Below are 25560 nucleotides of genomic sequence, written 5' to 3'. Positions count from 1 at the left end.
TGGCTCAGGTTGTGACTCTGGGGCCCTGGGATCGAGTTCTGCATCGGGCTCCTTGCTCAGTGGGGAGCCTGCTTCTTCCTCTGCCTACCACTCCCAGCTTGTGCTGTCTCTCTCTCTGACAAACAAAATAAATAAAATCTTTTAAAAAAAGAAAAAAAAAAGTACTGGGTACAGTGCTTGGTCTGTGGCAGGGACTTAGGACCTGTCCCTAGGTTCCTTCCCTTCCCCTTTTCCTCCCCCACCTCCCATTTTGCCTCTAATAATTATTATTCTTATTTTTTAGGAGATAAATCTAGGTCCACGAATCCAGGGGCTTCCCCAAGAGCTTAGAATGTTTCAGCAGTGACTCTAGGATCTTTTGTTTTCTGACTCTTACATCTCTTTTTCCTTGGGAGGATGGGGAAACTCCCTGAACTGGATTATTTATTCATTTCTTTCTTGCCGCCCATCTTGTCACAGCCATGTTCAAGCCATGTTATCAGCAGGTCTCCCTGAAAAGGCAGTTTCATATTGCCCTGCGTTGCATCATTGCCTGCGTTATTTCGGTCTGTCACGGACCTGTCGGCACATCTTGATGAGGTGCAGAGCCTGTAGGACCAAGCCTGGAGTCGGACACCTCTTTCTCAGAAGTGGCTTCTGATTGGTGCAGGGTGCTTCTTCAGAAAGAAGGCCATCTTGGTGTCTTTGCTGATACGATTGGCAATCCAGCCGCAGTCATATCTCCCCGCTGAGCTCTGCCTTCAGAGATGGGGATCCGGTCTGTTGTATGGCCTGGAAGAACAGAGCCATTGCAGGCCTGAGAGGTACCAAAGGCTGCAGCCAGGAATAGCTGGGTAATTTATCCCCACTCTTGGGCTCTGAGTATTCTGTTATTCACTGGCTTGTTCGATTGAGACTCTCCAGGTCCTGCCTTCCCCAAGCAGAGAACAAAAGGCTTCCCTTGAAAGTGGGGGCCTGGCAATCTCAGTACAGTGAACTGCATATAAATAATACAGCAGTGCCGACTTCATTTTTATCAAATCTTGTTGAGAAAGGCATGGCAATGATCTGAACTCTGGAACTCAGCGGGCGTGTGCTTTTGATGTGTGCCTTTCTCTGGGTAAAAGCAGGGAAGTCAGAAATTTGTGCTCCTACTAAGGCTTCTTCATGGTCTCAGGACTGTGGCTAGAATCCTGGTGGCACTTTCCCTTTGTTTCTCTCAGAGTTGAGGGGCTCCTCCCTGCCTGGAAAAGCCTTGATATAAACACAGTGGGTCCGCAGGCAATATTTTCTGAGCTGTTGTGTTTTATTAGGAGGAGGAGGATGGCGATGATGATCATTCTATCAGTTACTACTAGTCATCATCAAAAATGGGTTTTACTGCTGTTTTACTCCTCCTAAGACTAGAGTGGCTTATCTCTCAGCTTGCCCTCCCTGCTGGCCTTCTGTCTTTCCTTTTGTCTGCTGTGATTCCCCAAAAACGAATCTTGGGGCTATAAACCTGGCAGCCAGAGCTCTGGGTTTTGAGTTGGGGGAAAGAGCTTGAGGGCTGACTTGCAAAGAGGCATTTCCTTACTTTATCTCCTGTTCTTGTCAAAGTGCTCCTACTTGTAGTGGCAGGTCCTTATACCCTACTCAGTCTCAGACGGATCTTTGTTGTCTCTCAGGGTGCAGGGGATGGAGTACCCTGCTTGCACCTCATGAGGGCACACGGGGGTCTACTCCCTGCTTACGCAGCTTTCAGCCATCTTGCCGTTTTTAGCCCCACCTGTATTCCCACTTTCTGAAGTACCTGGTACCTTTGCAGGGAAATTGTTGTGCTTCTGGACTTTTCTCTCTGCTACTTAGGTTTTATCTTTCCAAGTCTGCCAAGGGCCTTACAACTCTTCCATCTGTGTTTTCTGCCTTTCACATCTCTGTTGCTGTCATCTCTCCTGTTAGCTTTGTCATTGTGGGTTTTTGCCTTCTTAAAATATCCTTATACTGCCATTTTACTGGAACCTTTAAAGGGAGCAGAGGTCAACATGTGTCATTAATCTGTCATCTTTAGCTGGAGGGCCCTTTTTGATTTTTGCTTTTTTTTTTTTTTTTTCAAGAAAGAAAGGAGGATGTGTTAGAGATTCCGCGTGTTTTTGTGGCTGGGGAAGTAGGTGATGGGAGGTATGGAAGGCAGATGAATCACATTTTCGAAAAGTGGTCCTTGTTCTATCAAAGTGGGTGGTTTGTGCAAAGAATCCAGTGGTCTGTTGCTGCTCTTGGTCTCTCCAGGGGTCAAGAATCTAGCCTTTTCTCTTCTAGAGCCTATGCGAGAGGGATAGCTGGAGATCCAGGCCTTATTAGGAGCCTGAAAGTTTCCTCCTGTAACTGACGTTCTGGGGTTCTCATTCATTTACTTAATAAACATGGATTGAACTCTCAAAACTTGCCAGCGAGGCACTGTGCCTGGTGCTGGGAGTGGCGTGATGAATAAAGCAGATAGGGTCCCTGCTGTGGGAGGTCATGGCCAGACCAGAGGTGCTGAAATTCCCAGAAGGCTCGATGGAGCGTCAGGAAATGAAACAAAGTAACATTTTTTTATCAGAAGGAGGTAGGTGCTTTAGTCCCTCCTGACCTTACCCACTCAAACAGGCTCTTATCTAAAATACAATAAAAAGACAGCAAGCCCACAGTTCTGGACCCCTTCAGCCCGCCACACCTTTTAATCAACATGGACTGCTGAGACTGGGAAGTTTTAGGCAGACCTGTGTTAAAAAAAAAAACCAAGGGGGACCTTAGGTGGTCACATCCAGTTACACCGTTGTGAACCTTTGATGTCATGTACAGTTTCACATTGCTTGTTAATGCAAGCTTGTTAGAGCTCAAACAAAACAGGAAGAAATCAAACTTAGTTGAGTTTAAGTTGCCATTCTGACAAACTACAATTTCTTCTTGACCCCACAAGTCATCCTGGTGAATTGACCCTTTTGTTATTATGTAATGCACCTCTTTTTTTCCCTGGTAATAATTCTTGTTCTGAACTTTATTTTCTAATATTCATACAGCCACTTGTACTTACTATCAGTATGTGCCTGGCATATATTTTTCTCTCCTTCCACTCTTGAACCTGTCTTGCATTTTTTTTTATTTTTTTTTATACTGTGTTATGTTAGTCACCATACAGTACATCATTAGTTTTTGATGTATTATTTCACGATTCATTGTTTGCATATAACACCCCTTGCACCATGCAGTCCGTGCCCTCCTTAATACCCATCACCAGGCTCACCCATTGCTCAAACCCACGCCCTTCTAAAACCCTCTGTTTCCCAGAGTCCATAGTCTCTCATAGTTCATCTCCCACTCCGATTTCTCTTCCTTCTCCTAATGTCCTCCATGCTATTCCTTATGTTCCACAAATAAGTAATACCATATGTTAATTGACTTTCTCTGTTTGATTTATTTCACTCAGCATAATCTCCAGTCCCATACATGTTGATGCAAAAGTTAGGTATTCATCCTTTCTGATGGCTAAGTAATATTCTATTGTGTATACAGACCACATCTTCTTTATCCATTTATCTGTTTAAGGGCATCTCGGCTTCTTCCACAGTTTGGCTATTGTGGACATTGCTGTTATGAACATTGGGGTACATATAGCCCTTCTTTTCACTACATCTATATCCTTGGGGTAAATACCCAGTAGTGCAATTTCCAAGTTACAGGATAGCTCTATTTTTAATTTCTTAAGGAATCTCCACACTGTTTTCCAAAGTGGCTACACCAATTTGCATTCCCACCAACAGTGCAAAAAGGTTCCCCTTTCTCCACAACTTCTCCAGCATTTGTTGTTTCTTGCCTTGTTGATTTTTGCCATTCTGACTGGTGTAAGGTGATATCTCACTGTGGTTTTGATTTGAATTTCCCTGATGGCTAACAATGATGAACATTTTTTCATGTGTTTGTTAGCCATTTGTATGTCTTCTTTGGAGAAGTGTCTATTCATGTCTTTTGCCCACTTTTTGACTTGATTATCTGTCCTTGGGTGTTGAGTTTGAGAAGTTCTTTATAGATCTTAGATATCAGGCCTTTGTCTGTAGTGTTTAAATAACTTTCTTACAGAGAGAATGGAGTTCGAGTTCATTTTTTAATTTTTTAGTCCAGCCTGACAATTTTTGCCTTTTCATTGAAATTTTTAGGCTAGTTTTTTTTTTTTTTAAGATTTTATTTATTTATTTGACAGACAGGGATCACAAGTAGGCAGAGAGGCAGGCAGAGAGAGAGGAAGGGAAGCAGGCTTTCCGCTGAGCAGAGAGCCCGATGCGGGGCTCAATCCCAGGACCCTGGAATCATGACCTGAGCCGAAGGCAGAGGCTTTAACCCACTGAGCCACCCAGGTGCCCCTTTAGTCTAGGTTTTAATCTACCATCTTGCCATTTGCCTTTTATTCTATGTAATTTTTTCCTTTTCTTGCCTTCTTCCAGATAACTGAAATGTTTTTAGTATTCTATTTTATCTCCCAAATTAGCTTATTGATTTTATATCCTTTTTTTAAACTGGCTCCTCTAGGATTTATAATACTCATTTTTTTAAGTTATCGTAGTTTGCCTTAAAATAATTTTACACCCCATCACATATAAGATCATTCATCTCTCTCTCATTTTTGCTTTTATAGTCGTGTTTTGTTTGTATATATAAGCCTCACAGTACATTGGGGGTTTTTTCTAAATTATTTTTTAAAGATGAAGACTCATAGTTAATTCTCTTTTAAAGAAACTTAAAATGAAAACCTGCTTTTGCATCTACTCACATATTTACTGATTCTGATACTTTTTCCTTATTTTGTATCGATTCATATTTCTACTAGTATCCTCTTCCTCTTCCCTAAAGAAATGCCTTTTAACATGTCCTGCAATGCAAGTTTCTTGGAAATGAATTCTCTCAGTTTTTTTTTTTTGAAAGACTACTTCATATTAATTACTTGAAGAGCTTTTATTCTGAATATAGAGTTTTAGTTTGATGTTTCCTTTTTAAAAGTTTTCAGTAGTTTTAAGACATTATTCCACTTTTTTCTGGGTTGCATTATTTCTGGTAAAAAGTCTGTTGACATTGTTGGACTGTTCTTCTATCATGTGTCTTTCTTCTGACTGCTTTTAAGATCCTCAACTTTTTTTTTTTTTTTAATAATTTCATCATGTAATGTATCTTGATATGGTTTTCTTTGTGTTTATCTTGCATTGGTTTCAGTGAGCATAGCTCTGTGGGTTGATAGCTTTTATCAAATTAAAAAAAAATCGGACATTGTTTCTTCAAATATTTTTTATTGGATGCTGACATTGTTAATTTTATGTTATTCAGTGTCTGGGTTTTGTTTTTTTTCTAATGAATGTTGGAGCTACTTTTTCTAGTAGGCTCTTAATGTATTATCTTTTGGATAATGTTTGGCTTTGTTTTATCTTTTGGAATCTTCCTTCAAAACTTTGTTTATTGTAACCTTTACACAGGAAAGTTCAGTTACACTTCTAAGGCATTCTTTGGGGTTTCCACTGAATGTCCCAAGTGATCAACGAAGATGTTCCATTCTAATTTTAGTCACTCAGATGATTCCCATTCTCAGGTCTTTGTGAGCCCTGAGAATGTCTCAGCTCACAGCCTTTCAGTCATTTCTCACCAGACCTCTTAGAGTGTCTGTTATCTGCATCTTCATAGTTGAAGATTTTGTGGGACTCCTGTGCAGCTTTCCAAGGCCCTCTTTCTGCAGACCTTCCTCCTCCTTGCATGTCTGTGCCATCACGGCTTCCACGCACCTGGATTCCCTGAATTCTCATCTCAGTCTTCTCAGTTTTGTGACCTGACTTGTTGTCCTTGGCATCCTTCTTTCTGCTTTGTGGTCAGGTATGGGCTTCCTGGCAGAAAGCCAGAGTGATTTTCAGGCTCACCTCATTTGTTTCCTTCTCTCAGGGACCACAGTTCTGTGTTGCCTGTTGTTCAGGGTCTGAGAGCAGTTGTGTCATAATTTTTTTTTCCCTACTTTTCCAGTTTCTCAAGGTGTGGTTGGGGAGGTAAAATACAATTCCTGTTAGTCCATCATACTTAGAAGCAGAAGCTTCTATTGTTGCTACTTCATTAAGAGTTTCTATTTTGAGGGCACCTAGGTGGCTCAGTTGGTTGAGCAACTGCCTTCGGCTCAGGTCATGACCTCAGAGTCCCGGGATCACATCCTGCATTGAGCTCCCAGCTCCACGGGGAGTCTGCTTCTCCCTCTGACTTTTTCCCCTCTCATGCTCTCTCTCTCTCTCAAGTGATAAAGAAAATCTTTTTTTAAAAAAGGAGTTTCTATCTTGATGTGGCCGTTAATTTCATCAAATGCTTTTTTTCCTTCAAATGCTTTTTTTTCCTTCAGTATGAATTGATCATTTTTCCCTCCTTTAATAAAATACTAGGGCAGAATACATGCATAGATCTTCAGTTATTAAAATGTTTTGGAATGTTGTTCATGATGTACTTTTTTCTTATTTTTATGTAAAATTCGCTCATATCTTGCTTAGAATTTTTATGCCCTCATTCGTAATGTGAGAGTGGCCTCTGTTTTTTGTTTCTTATGCTCTCTTTGTTTGGTTTTATAATATAGTTATCCTACCTTCATAAATATCTTAGGGAGCATTTCTTCTTCTAGTCTTTGAAATAACGTGGAGTGCTTTGTTCCTTGAACATTTGTTAATAGTTTCTGGTACAACCATGCAGGCTTAAAATTTTATTTGAAGGATAATTTTTAACTAGTGGCTTATTTTTTTTAATGGTAATAAGTTTATTACGGTTTTGTTGTGTTTTCTTGAGTCAGTTTTGGTAAGTTCTGTCTTTCTAGTAAATTATCTGTCCCATCTAAATTTTGAAATGTGCTAACATAATGTTATTTACTTAATCTCTTTTTTCTGTTAATATCTGCTTTTTCTGTAGTTATATCCCCCATTTTCATTCATGATATTTGTTATTTTTTCCCTTCTCTCCTTTTTCCTTCCTTAATTTACCAGAGGTTTTTTTGTTTGTTTGTTTGATTTTCGTATTGTCTTTTCTTAGAATCATGTTTTGGCTCTTTGATTACTGGAATTTTATCTTGTTATATCTTTCATATGTTTTTATCTTTACTACGCCATTTGATCTTTTTTTCAATTTAATCTATTTTTGTTTTTCATAATTTCTTAAGTTGTCTGCTTAGGTTATTAATTTTCAGACTTGTTTCATTTCTAATAAAAACTTTTAAACTCAAAATTTCTTTGTAAAATACCATTTTGCCTATCTAGTCTCTGCTTGTATTATAAAATGTTCTCCCTTTCTCTTGCCCTATGTGAACATTCAGAGTTTAGCTTACTGATTGTATTTGAGTCCTTTAATTCCTCAATAGTAATATTATTATTCTTTTGGTTTACCTATTTCCTTAAATTCTGAAAGTGCAGTAAAATCTTTAAATAAATTCTCTTTTCAAGTGGCTTTTTCTTTTTTAATCTGGGAGCTCTTGTTTTATATATTTCGCATTGTGTTTTTCATTCATGAGATTTAATGTGCAATAATATTCTCAGATGGAGTATTTTGTCATTATAGAATGCCCTTCTTAGACTTGGCTAATATTTTTGATCTTGTATTCTACTTTGATATTTAAATTGTCATATTAAAAATTTGTGTTTGGGGACGCCTGGGTGGCTCAGTTGGTTAAGCAGCTGCGTTCGGCTCAGGTCGTGATCCCAGCGTCCTGGAATCGAGTCCCTCATCAGGCTCCTTGCTCGGCGGGGAGCATGCTTCTTCCTCTGCCTCTGCCTGCCACTCTGTCTGCCTGTGCTCGCTCGCTCTCTCTCCCTCTCTCTCTCTGACAAATAAATAAATAATATCTTTTAAAAAAAATGTGTTTGTTATTTCTTTGTTGGCCTTTTAAAAAAGGTTTATTTATTTATTTATTTATTTTAGAGAGAGAGCCAGGGGGAAGGTAGAGGAAGGGCAGAGGGAAAGGGAGAGAGAATCCCAAGCAGATTCCATGCTGACTGCAGAGCCTGATGGGGGGCTCAATTTCATGACCCTGAGATGAGAACCTGAGCCTAAACCAAGAGTCAGATACTTAACCAACTGCACCACCCAGGCACACCTTGTTGTTGACCTTTTTATAAAAAATCTTTTTATCACATTAAGAAAATCTGTATTGTAAACAAGATGCAACTCAGTTTTACCCCAATGTGATTACTGTTCTCTTTTAACCACATGTGGAATTCAGCCTGTTCACATTTGTTGTGATAACTGAAATAAGTGACTATTCTTTTTATGGTATTTTTATTTTCTATTTGTATTCCAGTACCCTCTTTCCATTTCCCTTTTGATTGGTTTAGTTTGGTTTCATTGACATCTTTCTCTTTATTCTTTTTTTATTCCTTGCTATTTTGAGAGTTCTACTAAGCTCTTTGTTTCTTTTAGAAATTACCTTCTCATTCCGTACTAAACTTAGCGTTCTGTCCAGACTTACATATGCATGTGTCTGCGTACTTCTTCTGTGTACCCCTTCTTTAGTTTCTGGGTCTGAGGTTCTGCTCACAGTATTTTCACTTCCGGGCTGTTACTAGATTTTTCCTTCTATAGCAGGAAGGTGTTCCAGGAAAAGTTAGCATTCCAAATTCCTGCTTACATTATTTATCATGATCTATGTAGATTTAAATATGTGTCTGTATGTGCACATATGTGTGTGCACACATATGGAGAGTGAACGTCAGTGCTCACCACCGCTGGCTCCTCTGGTCTTTGATTTCCTTATGTGAATCACTTGTTTTTTGTTTAAGTTCATTCTCAAGTGTTGTCCTCAGAGCACGTATATGGGAAGTTTGCTTTTTGAATCCTCACATGTTGAAAATGTTTTTCTTTTGGCCTGACAGCTGAATAATATTTTGTCTGGGCATAGGATTCTTGGATCATTTTTCTTAATAGTCTGTACGTTGTCCTGCTGTCCTTCACATTCCAGAGGTGTAGATGAGAATTCCTTAGCTAGTCTGAATCTCTTGCCTTTGCAGTAACTTATTCTTTCTGTCTGGAAGCTTGTATAATTTTATGTTTACGCTTGAAATTCAAGTATTTCCTGGATTCATTTCCTGGACTTAATGAGAGTTTTAATCTGCAAGCTTAAATCTTGCTTCAGCTCAGTATATTTAAAAAACAAAAAACAAAAAAACAAAACCCAAAATTGGTACTGTATTCATTTAATTATAGCATCTCTTTTCATCTTTTTTTGGGTGTGTATATCTTTTTTAATTTTTCCTTTTCTCTTAAAAAAAAACAAGTCCCTTTTGGAATTCCAGTTATTCTCATGTTACGCTACTGGATCTGCTCTCCACGCCTCTTTGTTCTCTCATCATTTCTCTCTTCCTGTCTTTGCTCTGGGTAGTATGATATGTTGTTCATTTGGTCTTCCAGATCATTCATTTGAATTTCAACAGTGCCACTGATCTTCTTTTTAGTCCTTCTGCAGAAACTTTTAAATAGAAAACTGAAAATCAGTGGTTCTCATTCAGAAAGTCTTTCTTGCTTCCTTCTGAGCTCCCTCTGTGTCCCTTTGTGATGCTCAGTCCCTGTGGCTTCACCATTGTCTCTTCAGAGTGACCTGCCTCCTATACATGTTTCCTGGAAACCACTCTCATGTGAACTAGTCCCTGAACTTAGATATCGTTTTTGTTCTCCCTGCTCACCGATCGCTTCCTCTTTCAGCTTACACCTGGATGTTACAGTCTGTTCGGCATTAACAAACCTGAGAGCAGTGAAGGCCCAGGAATGTCTGCCCTGGCACTCTGGCTCCAGAGAACAAAGAGCCAGTGGCCTCTTCTCCCTGGGGACTGCACTCCTCCCTGGCTGCCCATCTGTGACACAGCTCAGCCTGCTAGTGTCGCCGCAGCCCCCTACCTGCATTTGTAATCCTACAAAGTACATCCTCCACCCCTAGTGGGCTGGTAGGTCAGCTTGCCTGATGGTGACAAGTTATTCTGGGAGTTGCAAGCTGCTCACACAACACCTCAGGGAATGAAAGGACCCTGGCCTTTTTTTGGGTAATTATTTTATTTTTTTAATTATGTTCAGTTAGCCACTGTATAGTACATAATTAGTTCTTGATGTAGTGTTCAGTGATTCATTAGTTAAATATAACACCCAGTGCTCATCACAGCTCATGCCCTCCTCAATACTCATCACCCTCTTACCTCTTCCCCCCCACCCGCCTCCCACTTCGAAACCCCCAGATTGTTTCTCAGGGCCCATTGTTTCTCATGGTTCGTCTCCCTCTCTGATTTCACCCCCTTTGGATTTCCCTCCCTTCCCCATGGGCCTCCGTGCTATTGCTTATGTTCCACATATGAGCGAAACTGTGTGATAATTGTTCTTCTCTACTTGACTTACTTCACTTAACATAATCCCCTCTAGTCCCATCCATGTCAGTGCAAATGGTGGGTATTCATTGTTCCTGATGGCTGAGTAATATTCCATTGTATATATGAACCACATCTTCTTTATCCAGTCATCTATTGAAGAGCATCTCAGCTCCTTCCATAGTTTGGCTATTGTGGACATTGCTGCTGTGAACACTGGGGTGCATGTACCCCTTCTTTACACTGCATCTTTATCTTTGGAGTAAATACCCTATAGTGCATTTTCTGGCTCATAGGGTAGCTCTGTTCTGAACATCTTGACGAACCTCCATACTTTTTCAGAGTGGCTGCACCAACTTGCATTCCCGCCAATGGTGCAAGAGGTTTCCCCTTTCTCCACAACCTCTCCAACATTTGTTGTTTCTTGCCTTGTCGATTTTTGCCATTCTAACTGGTATAAGGTTTTGTGGTTTTGATTTGTTTTTCCCTGATGGCTAGTGATGTTGAACACTTTTTCATGTGTCTGTTAGACATTTGTATGTCTTTTGTCTGTTCATGTCTTCTGCCCATTTATTGACTGGGTTATTAGTTTTTTGAGTATTGAGTACAAGAAGTTCTTTATAGATCTTGGATATCAGCCCTTTTTCTGTAGTGTCATTTGCAGATATCTTCTCCCATTCCGTGGGTTGCCTCTTAGTTTTGTTGATTGTTTCCTTTGCTGTGCAGAAGCTTTTTATCTTGATGAAGTTCCCAAAGTTCATTTTTTTTTAAAGATTTTATTTATTTTATTTGACAGTCAGAGATTACAAGTAGACACAGAGGCAGGCAGAGAGAGAATGGAGGAAGCAGGCTCCCTGCTGAGCAGAGAGCCTGATGTGGGGCTCGATCCCAGGACCCTGGGATCATGACCTGAGCTAAAGGCAGAGGCTTTAACCCACTGAGCCACCCAGGTGCCCCACCAAAGTTCATTTTTGCTTTTATTTCATTTGCCTTTGGAGAACTCCTTGAAAGAAGCTTCTATGGCCGATGTTGAAGTCAGTGGAAACTCAGCCTAGGCTGGAGAAGTATTTGAGTTACTAGGGGGAATAAGCTGGGAAAATTTTCCAAACAAAAAGGAGTAGGGCAAAGGCACAGAAATGTGCAAGAATTTTTTTGTTCAAGAAAGCTGCAAATGATTTTTTTTTAATTGCTGGAATGTAGAATACTAAGGGTAAATGTATGAGAAATAAAGTTGGAGAGGAAAGTACCTTCCAGCATTCCAGTCTTCCTCCTGTTAAATGTTGCTTTAGGCTGTAAAAGTACACCAGCTACTTTCTCAATTTCTTTTTACCTTTTTTATTATAGAGAATTTTAAACATGCACAAAACAGAGTAGATCACGAACACATTTACCCATCACTCAGCCCCACAACCACCAACGCATGCCCAGGCAGAAAGGGAGACTTTGTATCTGAATAGGGGTGTGTAATTACTTACTTTGATTTATTCTACTTCTTTAACACTAATGCAGATATCCGGGTAGGTAGTTGGTGAAATATAGAGGAAGCCTGACTTATGTTATTGGTTCTACTTTTCTCCCATTTACTTAGGTCTCTCTGCTCCCTGGTGTGCAAATGGACATACTCTGCCGAGAAAGGCTGGGATGACAGTTTCTGGAAGATGATTGGATTGGAAGATTTTGTTGCAGATAATTACAACAAAATAGGTAAAAAGCAAACAAAATGAAAACATCTGGAGAGTAATTGTGTGTGTGTGTGTGTGTGTGTGTGTGTGTGTGTGAGGATATTGTCTTTTTGTTTGTTTGTTTGTTTGTTTGTTTGTTTTTTATAAATAGAAATTCAGGGGGCGCCTGGGTGGCTCCATCAGTTAAGTGTATGACTGGCTCAGGTCATGTTCTCAGCATCCTGAGATTGAGCCCTGTGTCAGGTTCCCTGCTCAGTGTGGAGTCTGCTTGTCATTTTCCTTCTGCCTCTGCTTCTCCCCCCACTTGTGTGCTCGCTCTCTTTCTCTCTCTCTCTCTCAAATAAGTAAACAAAATCTTTAAAAAAATAAAAAAGAGGAGCACCTGGGTGGCTCAGTTGGTTAGGTGTTCGCCTTTGGGTCGGGTCTTGATTTCAAGGTCCTGGGGTCAACCTTCACATCCATCTGGTCTCCCTACTCAGCAGGAAGTCTCCTTCTCCCTCTGCCCTTCTTTCTGCTCATGTGCTCTCTCTCTCTCAAGTAAATTTTAAAAAGAAAAGAAAAGAAAAGGAATGCAGAGACTCAGCCCTGTTTTTCTAAGAGAAATGAGTCTATTGTGATGGGTAGACCATAGACCATATCCAGTTGGGCCTTGTGTTGGGGCTCATAGGAACTGCGTGGAGGTCTTCATTGAAATATAGAATTGTAGACATTGGACTAGATTGAGGAAGACAGTCACATGGAGTAGCTGGGAATAGCATAATCAAGAGGGTGTATATAGATTGTTCCCAATCAGCTGGGAAGATGCTTTGTGCATTAGATTCAAAGAACCAGACAAGGCCATGAACAGAAAGAAAAACAATTGAAAAGATAAAAGTGAGAATAAACTACAGCATGAGGTGTACAGCATGATTTCTGACTCAGGCCTTAGAGTCCCAGACGTCATTTTATGTGGCCAGCTAATAAAGATGTGGTTGACGAGGAGGGATTTCCTTGGTGAAAGCGTTGCGATGCTGGGTACATACATATAACAGGAGCTGGCATTTGACAGTTAAAGGTTGGCATGTTCATTTCACAGGAAGTTGTTGATTTCCTGTAGTTACTTCTTGCAGTTGCAGTCAGCTGTCATCAGGCAGGCAGTTATCCCTAATTAAATAGAAATCCTTCCATACCGTTTCGTGTTTAAGCTAAGGTCTTGTAACAGTAAAATGAAAAGGACAGTGGGTTATACAAAATGGAAGGTAATTCCCTTTTTTGGCGTAATAGCATAGAGGGAAGTGACTATCAGGTCAGCTCTGTCATTGTCACAACATGGCCTCCAACTTTGGGTCCAAGTCAGTCACTCCAGTTTCCATCAGTTCCCAGTCAGTGAGTGGGAGGAATGAAAAGGACGAGAGGAATCCATCTCCATTCTTCTGGAGAATGAGCCACATCATTTCTGATCACATCCCATTAACCAGCACTACGGCCCCATGAGGCTGCAAGGGTGGCTGAGGACTGTGGCATGGGCTGGGCAGCCATGTGTCCATGAACGTGGCCAGCTAAAACTTGAGAGTTGTGCTGTTAAATATTGGGGAAAAACTGCTGTGTGCTACAGTTTCTGACTGCCCTTGATAAGCAAGTCACATGGTAGGTCATTTCAGTTTAACTTTGTTCTGGGGAAATCCTCATGACCCATCTATTGAAGGGCAAGAGTTTAAGGATAGAAACATGAAAGATTCAAGCAGCACCTATCCTGCTATGTTGTAGATAGCTTAACTTGGTTGTCTGTGGTCTCTTCAACTGCTAATTGCTAAGTCTGGGTAAAAGAACAGAGTAGTATGCAGCAAGAGTCATTCTGGGATTTCTGTGGCTCTACTGAAGTCACGTCTATATCTGAGCTGGTAGAGAAGGGGAGGAGGTTGGAACCAGAGAAGAGAAGAAGAAAACAAAGCAGCAGCCATTCATCATCATTTATATTCTGAGTCCTTTGGTAGTTGATTTATGTACGTCATCTCATGTGGCCCTCACAAACCTTTTGGTGTAATAGCTATTCCCATTTTGTGAATGGGAAAACTGGGATTCAGTTCCTTGTCCACCATTAAGTTGTTGAGTTAGTATTAGAACTGGGGTCTCTAACTCCACACTTTGATACCAAAGCACACTGACTATTGGGATATATGAGACTAAGGGAGCTGGTGTGTCTGTATGGTTGGCCTCCAGTGGGATTACACAGTAGTCCAGGATTTAGCCCCCAAAGTCAGTATCAGCTAGACTGGAACAAGTACACATACCTGAACAGAAGAAAGGTATGATGGGATCTCAGTTGATAAGTGGAGTATAACTTCACAAGGTGTATAAAGGTGTTAATACCATAAGTCATATGCTGGTTGGCTTTGAAATTTTGGGTGTTCCACCCATTTGCAAGCAGCAGCTTGGACATCAACTGAGAAATAGGGTGAGACTTTTATTCTGGGGGATGAGTGAGGTGACTAGAGGCTGGAGTGTTGGGACTCCTGCCAACAGGGCTGGGTTTTTAGACAGTGCTTCCGGTTCACCAGAGAGAATGGGCAGCCACACAGGAAGCCAATGCTAAACCAGAAGCTTCCGGAGGGCAGGGATCACTGCACCTTACCCCAAGTGTCTTGGCACAGGTGACGTTGAGTATCTGCTGACGGAATGTGTGAGACACAAACACAGTTGCTGGTGTGGAGACGGGAGGCAAGAGTGAAGACAAAAGTGTGGCAAAGAGATGTCCTGGGTGTCTCAATCTGTGAAGCTGCTGTAGCAAAACACCACAGACTAAGTGATTTAGAGCAATGAAGTTTATTTCTCAAGTTCTGGAGGCTGGGAAGTGCCAACAAGGTAAGTTTAGTTCTGAGGCCTCTTTTCCTGGCTTGTTGGCAGCTGCCTCTCACCGTGTGCTCATGTGATCTCTTTTTTGTACATGTGAAGAGACTGTACTCAAGAGAGTGCCTCACTAGTGCCTCTTCTCTGAGGGCACACCACCCTTTTCCTAAAGATTTATTTATTTGAGAGAGAGAGAGAGAGACCGAGAGTATAAGTGGAGGAGGGGTGGAGGAGAGGGAGAGGGAGACTCACAGGCAGATTCCCTGCTGAGCACGGAGCACAACACAGGGCTCAATCTCACATGAGATCATGACCTAAGCTGAAATCAGGAATCAGACACTCAACTGACAGAGCTGCCCAGGCACCCCAGTGCCCTACCCTTTTGACCTCATTTAATTTTAATTACTTCTTTACACATCCTCTCTCCAAGTGTAGTCACATTGGGGATTAGGGTCTTGACATATGAATTTTGGAGACAGTTCAGCCCATAGCACCAGGGTATGAGTGCACTGGTCATTAGAGCTAGAGCAGGGACATCAAGTCCTGAGTTCCTAGGCTGCTGTTCTAGAAGCACCCCAGGAGCTTGCTGCCTTGATGGAGAACCACCAGGACTGAGAACCAAGAGAAGGTCTCTTGTCTTATAATTGAGGGGTACAGGCAAGATGGGTCTAAAACACTGAACCGGGGGCTAGAGTGGTTCTAGTTCTGGCACTAATGGTGTGAACTTAGACAAGTCTCATACCATAAATTCTTACCCATGAAGGCATAATTAATAGTAGCAGTTAAAACTAATAGTTTACTGCTTCTCAGACATGATACTATTGCATTTTAACCATTATCTTTGTCGATTTTTAAAAACTATGTAATGGAGTTGTTTTTATTTATCCTCTTCTACAGCTAAAGAAACCAACGGTCAGAAAAGGGAAAAGTGTTTAAATGATGGTTGCACAGTTTGCAAGAGGTAGAGGCAGAATCCAGAGCCATGTTGCTATATTGACTTCCAATTAATATCCATTATGTACCTATGAATGGAAGGCGACAAATAAGCACTAACCCTGCTTCTTCCCTCCTATATTTCAAGCACATTTCTCTGTGCTGTTGCAGACCTTATTGCATGTAATTCTCACGGTCTGTGACAAAAATAATGTTACTTTGTTTGCAGATGAAAATTTGATAAATAATCTCATCTAACCCCATGCAGAAGTAATAAAATAAATGGTAAACACTCCCAATGGGAGGCCCTAGAAGGAGCTAATATCTTACTGGAACACAGACTTAAACTTCAGTTACATGTGCCCCCCCATCCCCTAAATTTGGTTGTTCCTTCTGAGTGTTCTCATGATGTAGTAACTGTATCTTAGTGTAGTACACTTTGATTACCTGTATGTGTCTTGATTCTATACTAGACTGTGAGCTCCTTGACTTCAGGACTTTCACTAATTTACCTTTGTGTCTTCAGTCCCGGCGTAGGGGATGGTACACTTCAGTAGCTCAAATACTATGTGGTTAGTAAGTAAATAAATTGACCTGAGATGGCTGGTCCTGGTAGGTTGGCACTTTTTGCTTTTAAAAGCTATAATGGTATTTACTGATTTTAATAATATCTTTGGTGACTTGGGTCCAACTTCAACTCTGATTTTTTTTTTTTAATGTTAACATTTGCTGCTCCCCCCAGCCCTAACACAAAACCCATGTTTAATTAGTATATTAGGTTTGCTAATAGAGCAATACCTACAGGAAATATTCGTTAAAAATCCATAGTGTTAATCTAGCAGAAGATTTCCAGAGTAACTTTATTAGATTTAGCCTGTTACGTTAATGGATTTTTAATGGATGTCCTAAGGAGACATATCATTAACCAGAATATTGCTGTACATGAATTAAAACTTACCCATTCATCAAAATTATTTGTGTGATATTTCCTTTGATTTTCATTTCTGGTGACTTGAATTTGTAGTTTCAGTCTGATTCAAAAGTGGAAGATAGTAAAGAGGTTGTTAACTCTCAGTTGTGACTTTCAGAGATTGCTCTGGGAGATACCTCCAGAGATTCTTCAGTAATTCTTGTAACTATGAGAAATGCGTCTCGGAAGCTTCCCTGTGAAGTGTTAAACATTTCTAGTGGACTCATTGCCCGTCAAGATGCGGGCAATAAAGTGCAAAACCTTTTAGCAGATTTGAGCAGAGCTTCGTGGATTTGAGCATTAATACAATTACCATAATTCGCTCCATGTGGAGCTTTTAGCCAAGTCTTTACCAGCCTTCCTGGGCTCGTGCAGTAAATAAATGCTTTCCCCGAAAACTGAACACCTCAGCAACTGATGGTCTTACGGAGGGATATTTATGAAATAAATTATTGATGGAGTGTAAGTTAAGGATGAAATGCAATATTTATATGGTACATTTGAAGGACAGGGGAAGAAATTTACAGTGTTTTAAGTAACTTACATGCAAATTTTCAAAGCTAAAATGTTACCACCTAATGCCTTCTTTCAAGGAGGTATTTGGATGGTTTGATTAGGGAACATTTATACAAAGTAAGGTGAAAAATAGTTTTGTGAATCAAAAGAATATAGTAGACATTTCTTCACAATTGAAACTATACTGACGAACTATTGAATGTTCAGAGTTGATGGGAAACACTCCAACCCAGTGTCTTGCAGGGAATCATCTACCCATAGTCCAATAAAACGATCTGTGCCAATAAATGTTGACCTTCAGTTCCACGTGAATCATCTGCTGGTCACCCATCTAATCCTACATAGCTCTCAAAAGCAACAGGAAGGAAGAGATCCGTGGGGAGAAAGGACCCTTAGGAAGACAAGCGGCATCCCACCTGCTCTCATCCATTATCCAGGCTCTCTTTCAGCACATCCCAGTTGCTTTTTTACTTCCTGGGCAGAGTACTTCCCTGTGTTATTGGGGCAGGCCACTTCATAGAAACTCCTGTGCACAAGGCAGAATTACAGAGTGCTTATTTGCATTACAGAAAGAGCTTTGTTATGTATAAGGATGTAATGTGCTAGCCTCCAGATCCTGCATTATGTGGGGTCAGGAAAATCAGGCAAAAAACAGACTTACAAGCTCAGGTAGAAGGACTTCCTAACTTAAGTGAGAGGCAAAGTTGAAGATAGGCATCCCTGAAAGAAGACCATTCCCTCGGGGCAGGAAGGCTACCTTTTTAAACTTATTTTCTCTTCCTCTGGGAGACTCTTTTAGGCATAGGCCACTGGCTACTATCTGGCATGTAGTAGAGACTGACGAAATAGTTGGTGAATGAGTGAATATATGTTTGAATGACAGATTTGATAAACAATTCCTTTTTTGGCCTCAGTTGTCCAAGGTACTTACGTATTCTCTATAAATTGTTTTTGAATTATGTGACATTACTAGGTGACAGGCAGTGATTTCATTTCATAATTTCAGTGTTCACATGACTTTTGTCATGAATATATTTGCCACTTGAGAAAGGACTCTGTGGAGGACACACAACCCTGAGTGATAGTTGTGGTCCAGCCTCATTCCTGTAGCATTTCTCTGAGACTTTTCCATGACAGGAAATAATTTCAAACTCCTTGATGGAAAACAAACAAAAAATGAGCAAACTTACTTTAAGAAGATTAGGACTATTGCTTTTCCATAGAGTCAGGTAACCCTGCAGTTAACTAATGCTGCATTTGAGATATTTTTATCATGTAGGCTTCACCCTGGAGACAAAGACTCATGACTCCTCACAAGTATGGGTTGAAGGTATTGTTGCCCCAGTATTCACCACTGGTCTGCTCTGAAGTCTAAACAATGAAGAGGGGAAATTGGAGGGGGAGATGAACCATGAGAGACTGTGGACTCCGAGAAACAAACTGAGGGTTTTAGAGGGGAAGGGGGTGGGAGGGATGGGTGAGCCCAGTGATGGGTGTTAAGGAGGGCATGGATTGCGTGAAGCACTGGGTGTTACACTCAAATAATGAATCATGGAACACTACATCAAAAACTAATGATGTATATAGTATGGTGACTGACGTACATAATAAAAAAATAAATGAACAAAAGAGAAATAAAGTCTGAACAATAGAGAACAGTTCTCAGAGCCAGCTGAAGCAAAGTGCAGTACTGAATTAAAGAACACAGTAGAGAAATCCTACCTCTTTTCGGAACATGGCTAGACCTTGGGACCCACATGACACCTACCTAATCCATTCATCCGTAGGCCAAGGAGCTCCCACAAAGAGATGAGACCTGGCTGGGCTTGCTTGGGACCTTGATCTGCTTACTTCACAAACTGAAAGAGCCTGCTGGCCTGGATCTAGGTAGTTCAAGAAGAGAGACCCATGCCAAGCCTGCACTGACTCCATGTCAGAGCAGTGGCACCCTTTCCTTGTTAAAATGGCCCAGGGAGGTTGGTTTTCTTCAAGCCTCATGGATCAGCTAAGTGATCTTCTTCCCATGGATGGAATATGTAAGAGTATGCAAGTAAGAGGTGAAAGTGCTCATTATGAATGTTGCTCCACTGTGAGGGAGAGAAAAGGAAATTGGCATGTGGAAATGGGCCTAAGGGGTTTCTACCAGTGATAGACATCATGGCCAGCGTTGGGAGCCTGAATCCAGGGATATCCTATCATCCGTAGTTGTGGGTATTATAAAAAATCCTTTCATGGCTATTAATACCCAATGATCTGAATTTTCCCGGTAGAACTAGATATGTTTGCGAGGATTTATCCATTCATTCCTTAGAATATGAGACTTTCCGTTTAGAATTTTGCTCAACTGCTGGCTCTACCTTGATATCATGAGAGGCTGGTGCCTTTTTTTAGTAATATATTTTGGGGGGTCTGGAGAAATCTTTGGACACAGGTAATCCCAGCATTTTCTAGGATTTATGGGGCCTCTCACATCACTAGATCCCATGTTCTGGGGGTGGCCATCCCTTTGGGTGCCCTGGACTAGGCTTTGTCTTTGCCCTTCACCCTGGGTGTTTGGTCTGACCCCACTTTTTCTTATTACCCTTCTCATTCCTATCCAGGTGATAGAATAAGGTCTTTTCAGTGTCTGAGGCAAGTTCATATCCTCTGAATTTTGTACTGTCTTATTTTATCTTTTAAAATAAGACTTCTGCCTAATGGAGAATGACCTAGAGGTCTTCATGTTAGTGATCCATCCAATCATTTATCCATCCAAACAGCCACACTACTGAGTGCCTCTTATGTGCCAGGCACTAAACTAAATTTGGGAGATATAAAACTATACTCATCATGGTCCATGCCCTTGGACATCTCATATCTAGGGAACAGGCAAATTAATATTCTCAGTGTTTTTCTTGCTTTTCAGTAAGTCTAGCCATGTTCAAAATACTGTGGGCAAGCAGAGTAGAAAGTCACGACTGGAGGTGGTATGAAGGAAGTCTTCTTATGAGATGGCATTTGAGATGTCCAAAAATTATGAGTAGTAGTTCACGTGGGACATGATTTTTAAGGCAGGAGAAACTGCCCAGGCAAAGGCATGGAGGCACAGAAGACTAAGTGTGCATGAATTTCTGGATGTGGCTGGAGCATAGTGGACCTAGGGTGGGAAAGGAGAGGGGACTAGATTTAATTTCTTTTTATTTTTTTAAGATTTATTTATTTATTTGTGAGAGGAGGGACAGAGGGACAGAGAATCCCAAGCAGACTCTGCATACTACATATGCCCCTATGTGGGGCTCTATCTCATGACTTTGAGATCATGACCTGAGCTGAACTCAAGAGTCGAATGCTCAACCCACTGAGACACCCAGGTGCCCCAAGGAACTGGGTTTCATTTCTAATGGAGCTTCTGTCCTTCCTTAAAGAAGGGGCCACTGGTTGGAGACACAAAATTTTCTCCATTCCTCCCAAGAGGTAGTTCTAATTATTACTCTTGCCCATGCTCTAAATAAAATTGTGGGTAGTTTTAGAAGTTTTGTAGCTCCTGTGAAGATGATTGTGTGTGTGTGTGTGCGCGCGCATGTGCCCACCAGGTCTGTTTCTTTCCTCTAATCACATCCAGTACCTGTTAACTGCCTCCTTACCATAGAGCTTTGCTGGGTGGGGAGGGGGTCGAAAGGAGATACCACATAGCACAGGACATGTGGTTTACAAAGCCTAGAGACCTGTTAGTTGTTATCATTTTTAAATGTATCTTGGCACCAAAAATACAAGCATCTTTACTCTCTCAGCATTCTGTTCCCTGCCTTTTGGGCCTGAAAAAAGTCTTTGTGCCCTCCCCAACCACCACTGCCACTCTTAGATTCCCAGAAGTACTGTTTCAGTTGCTAACCCTTCCAGGAATAGCCATGCAGAGCCAGGAGGGCAAGGGAGCAGTGATGACCACATCGTGCTGTAAGGTAATGGCTTTCAGAAGGCTTGCTGTGTATAAGGTTTCATGGAACTGCTCTTCCTTTCAGTATGGCATCTGGAAGATAATTGGAAGCCCCCCAAAAGTGAGATCAGCTTCCAACTTCTCTTACTGCTGGGCAGTCAGAGAATAGCAGAGCTGAAAGGGATCATAGAGATTTTGCTCTCACGTCTTCATTTTGTAGATGAAAACCCAAGATTCAGGGAGGTAGGTTGAATTTCCTTGATCTTAGAGCCCTTTAGTGATAGAGCTGGGACCAGAGACCGGGTCTCCCGGTGCCCCAGTCCTGTAGCTGATCCAGTACTCTGTGTCACCTATCCTTGTCTTACCTTTTCCAACAAATTTTGGTCATTTAACCAATCTGGTTACTGTCATTTGGAAGGGACTAAGCACCAGAATAATGTCCCTGAGGGATGGGCTTACATATGTGAATTCACCCAATCCAGAGTCAACTTTTCAGCCTTGCGAATGCAGAAATTGGACTGCGCCCAAGCAACCAGGGATAGTTGGATCTAGGAATATAGCAGTCAAGCTCCTAAGCTACTGATGTAGATAAATTAAAATAATAAAATACTATATTAGCTGTTGCCTATTTTAATGGCTGAGAATCGGTTACCAGTGTCGGGCCTGAGTTGAGATGACTCTGTCATCTGCAAGCCATGCATGCTCTGCCGTGTGTATTGTTGGCTGAGGTACTTGATTTTCTTGAGCTTTAATTAGTGTATTAGGAGGATTAAAGTAAATAATGCAGGTAAAGATCCTAGCACATACTAAGTCCTCAAAAAACATCACTTCTTACTATCTTAATAACTGTTCGTTCTTCTGAACTCAGATTCCTCCCTAGGTAATAGGTCATGTCTGCCAAAGTTAGTACCCCATGAATAATGCCATAAAATTACTGCCAGCTTCTTCTGACTTTGGGGAATTTTGTTTTGTTTTGTTTTTTGTTTTTTTCCTGAGCTGTACCCTTGGGTTCACACAGCTTTTGTTCCAAGCAGCATATAATAAAATAATCAGACTTCTGCTTCAAAATATAATCACATTCCAGTCTTTACCTCCTTGAGAGCTTACGTTGACCAGAATTATAGGTTTTCCTAAGTTCTTCGGCACCATAACTGGCAATCTTTAGCTTTTTTCTCATGAACAAAAGGGCACATATCCATAGGTAAATAAAAAATACAGGATACATAGGTGATAATGAGCTAAGAAACTCAGTGATTAATATTCCTACAATGCTTTATGACTTTAAAAGAATATTTCTTTTCATTCACTCTCACACTGATTTCCTGTCCAGTTTGAAAAATAGTCTTTATTCCAGATTTGCATTTGGGGAAACCAGAAGTTAGAAGCTTTTGAGATAGAAAGACCTATAATCGAATCCCAGAATCAGCACTTATTGACTGTATGACCTTGTGGATGTCACTAAGTCTTTTTGAGACTTGATCTCATCTATTAAACAGGTGGGAATACCTACCTTGCATAGTCTTCATGATGGAGTGGTGATGTATGTAAAGTGTCTGACTTCTGGTAAGACCCCAGTAGATAGTAGCTAAATTAATTGATATGAGAAAATTTAATACTATATAAAAATTGTAGCAATAAAGGGAGCTAATATTGGGCTCCCCTAATGTCAAATTCTATGAGCAACCTAAAAAGACTTTTGATACTGGTATCCATAGGAGGATAAACTAAGAAGGTTTGGTTAATAGTTTGCAAAGATTAGATCATATTAAGGATTTTGTTTAAAAAAAGAGAGAGAAAACACTCATTTTTTTGTTGTTGTTGTTGTTCTCACTCATTAACTTAATGCTAGGCATCATGCTACTTTTAGTAGAATAATGATGAATCAACACCAACAGTGTTCCTGCCTTCTCCAAGTTTTCAGTGTAGTAAAGAGTGCATTCAGTCAGAAGATCGGCACTAAAATAAATGGCACAAAGAATAGGTCATGGGGAATTTCAGAGTGTGTAGTAATGGGATATGGCCTTGTAAGGGAAACAGAAAATTTTTGAGGAATGGATGTTTAGAGGAGGTTGATACACGTTCACTCAGAGAAGAAGGATGGGAACAGTGTTTCGGTTAGAGGGAACAGCATTTGCAGTGACTGTGGCAGGAGGAAGCATGGTGAAGGAAGACCACTGTGTCTAGAGCTGAGAAACTTGAAACAGGTTGTAAGATGATGCTGAAATCATGATCTCATAGAACTGGCTTCATTCAGATTGAATGTGGTTGAGAGGAAATGGAAAATCTAGGGAAGTATTTTGACATCTCAGTCAGTGTTGTATATTCATGCTCAGCTGGGTATTCACAACTAAGAAAATAAGTTGCAGATGTGATCTCGGAGCCCTGGAGAGCAAGGTTGAATCGCTGCTTAGATAAGTTACTGCTTCCAGTTTTCCAAAAGTTTGGTCCTTAAAAATGACCTGTGTGCTTCACGTTAATGACACAAGGTATCTTGGTTGTGATTTTTATGCATATAATTATAAAAGAGAATGTCGTGAGGAAGTCACACAGGTTCACTATGAATGAGTTCTGCTAACCTAACCTCAGATGTTGTCTTTTCTTGAAATTGCTTTCGCAGGAATACTCTCCTTGAGATTGCTGGGCATAGTTGAAACTCCAGTAGCATCTCGTGCTTACATCTTGTCCATCTGCTCTTACATCCTTAACCAGACTGCTTGTGCTATCTCCTCTGCCCAGCATCACCTCTGAATAAATGCTGGCTGGCTGGCTGGCTGCTGGAGATGGAGATCCAACACAGAACTCTTGATTTGCCCACACAGCCCAACCACCCAGCATGTTCCTCTTCTTGTCTCCTCTCCCATAAAAGGTACAATAGCTCTCCCACTTAGTCAGGACCCAGACCCAGAAGTTATTCTTGATACTTTTCTTTCATCTTACATTCTGTTCGCCAGCAAGTCCTGGATGCTTGGCTCCAAAATGAATCCTGAATTAGGCCATTTCTACCCATTCCCACTGTGAGTTTCTTAGTTCAAAGTCCTCTCATCTCTTGCAGAATTTGTGTACCAGCCTCTTAATTGGTTTCCTTGATTATGTTCTTCCTTCTGATAATCCTTTCGCTGCCACAGTTAGATTATTCTTTTAATAGTGTAAGTCAGATGATGCTACTCTCATGGCCACATTCTTCCAGTGGCTTTCTATTACAATTCAAAAAAGTAAATAAATAAAAATTCCTTGATATGCTCTTCAAAGTCCTGTGTGATAGCTCTCTCCTTATACTCCCTTTCTTTTATTTCTTGCCATGCGTCCACATACTTACTGTCTAACCACAGTGATGTTCTGTTTCCCCAAATTCCTGGTGCGTGTAGCCTTTGCATTAACATGGCCCTCTGTTGGCCTTGGCTTTTCTCAAAATAGTGGCAGGGTTATCTCTTTCTCTTTGTTTGTATCTCAGGTTAAATGCATTAGAGAAGAGCCTCCTCACCCTGTGAGCTACCACTCCCATCCCTGCCCCGGCAGTATTGTTGTTCTCTTGTATTTCTTCTCAGTACTTGTCACTACCTTATTCTTGTATGTATTTATGTGTTGATTGACAGACTAGCTGTCCACTAAATATTACTGAATAAATAAATGAGTTTGAATTGGAGAACTACTGATAAAATGGCATAGATGAAACGTATCTTGTGTGTTACACATTTTTGAGGAATTTCCAGCAGTTTTCTCCTAGTTAAAAAAGAGGACCTTGGAATGAGTGATACATTCAGAATGGATTCCCAAAGGGCTGAGAAACTACCTCAAAGACTATGGGTAAAGGACTTCATCTCAAGTCTCTGTGAGCCCCTAGTGGCAAGACACATGACATTCGTTGCCTTTTAACTTGCCCTTGATAATGTTTTCATTTAGCAACTTGAGTGAACACATAGAGGACTTGCTGAATAAATATGTAAATGATACAAAGTAGGGAACCATAATTAATACATTAAATACCATAATTCAAAAAAGTTTTAAAGATTTTATTTGAGAGAGAGACACACACACAACAAGCGCATGCTGGGGTGGGGGGAGAAGCAGACCCCCCGCTGAACAGGGGCATCTGACATGGGACTCCATCCCAGGACCCCAAGATCATGACCTGACCCCAAAATAGGCACTTAAGCGACTGAGCCACCCAGTTGCCCCTCAAAAAAATAAAAAAATTGTTTTTAAAGAACAACAGATTAGAAGGGTAAGTTAAATTAATGTGAATTTTTATCAGGGTATGTCTTTTCATTAAAAAATTCATGGAAGGAATGGGTAGAAGATCTGACTATATGTTATAAAGTAAATTAAAAGTAAAATAAAAGGACAATACATCTTTTCTAAAGAAGATACACAGATGGCCAA

General features: G+C 40.8%; 1 protein-coding gene across 15 annotated transcripts in view; it reads left to right on the top strand.

Annotated features, from left to right (window-relative positions):
* FGGY (FGGY carbohydrate kinase domain containing) overlaps positions 1–25560 on the top strand; it is a 520049-nt gene that overhangs the window by 252365 nt on the left and 242124 nt on the right. For all 15 annotated transcript variants that reach the window (XR_004276097.1, XR_004276096.1, XM_032301938.1 and 12 more), the window contains one exon: positions 11929–12044. Coding sequence is in view for 13 of the 15 variants with exons in the window: in XM_032301938.1 (XP_032157829.1) it covers positions 11929–12044 (116 nt within the window). In the remaining 2 variants the exon portion in view is untranslated. The remainder of the gene's footprint in view (positions 1–11928; positions 12045–25560) is intronic.

The sequence above is a fragment of the Mustela erminea genome, chromosome 10, assembly GCF_009829155.1.
Source record: "Mustela erminea isolate mMusErm1 chromosome 10, mMusErm1.Pri, whole genome shotgun sequence".
Taxonomy (NCBI): domain Eukaryota; kingdom Metazoa; phylum Chordata; class Mammalia; order Carnivora; family Mustelidae; genus Mustela; species Mustela erminea.
This window is presented reverse-complemented; position numbering and strand designations above follow the sequence as displayed.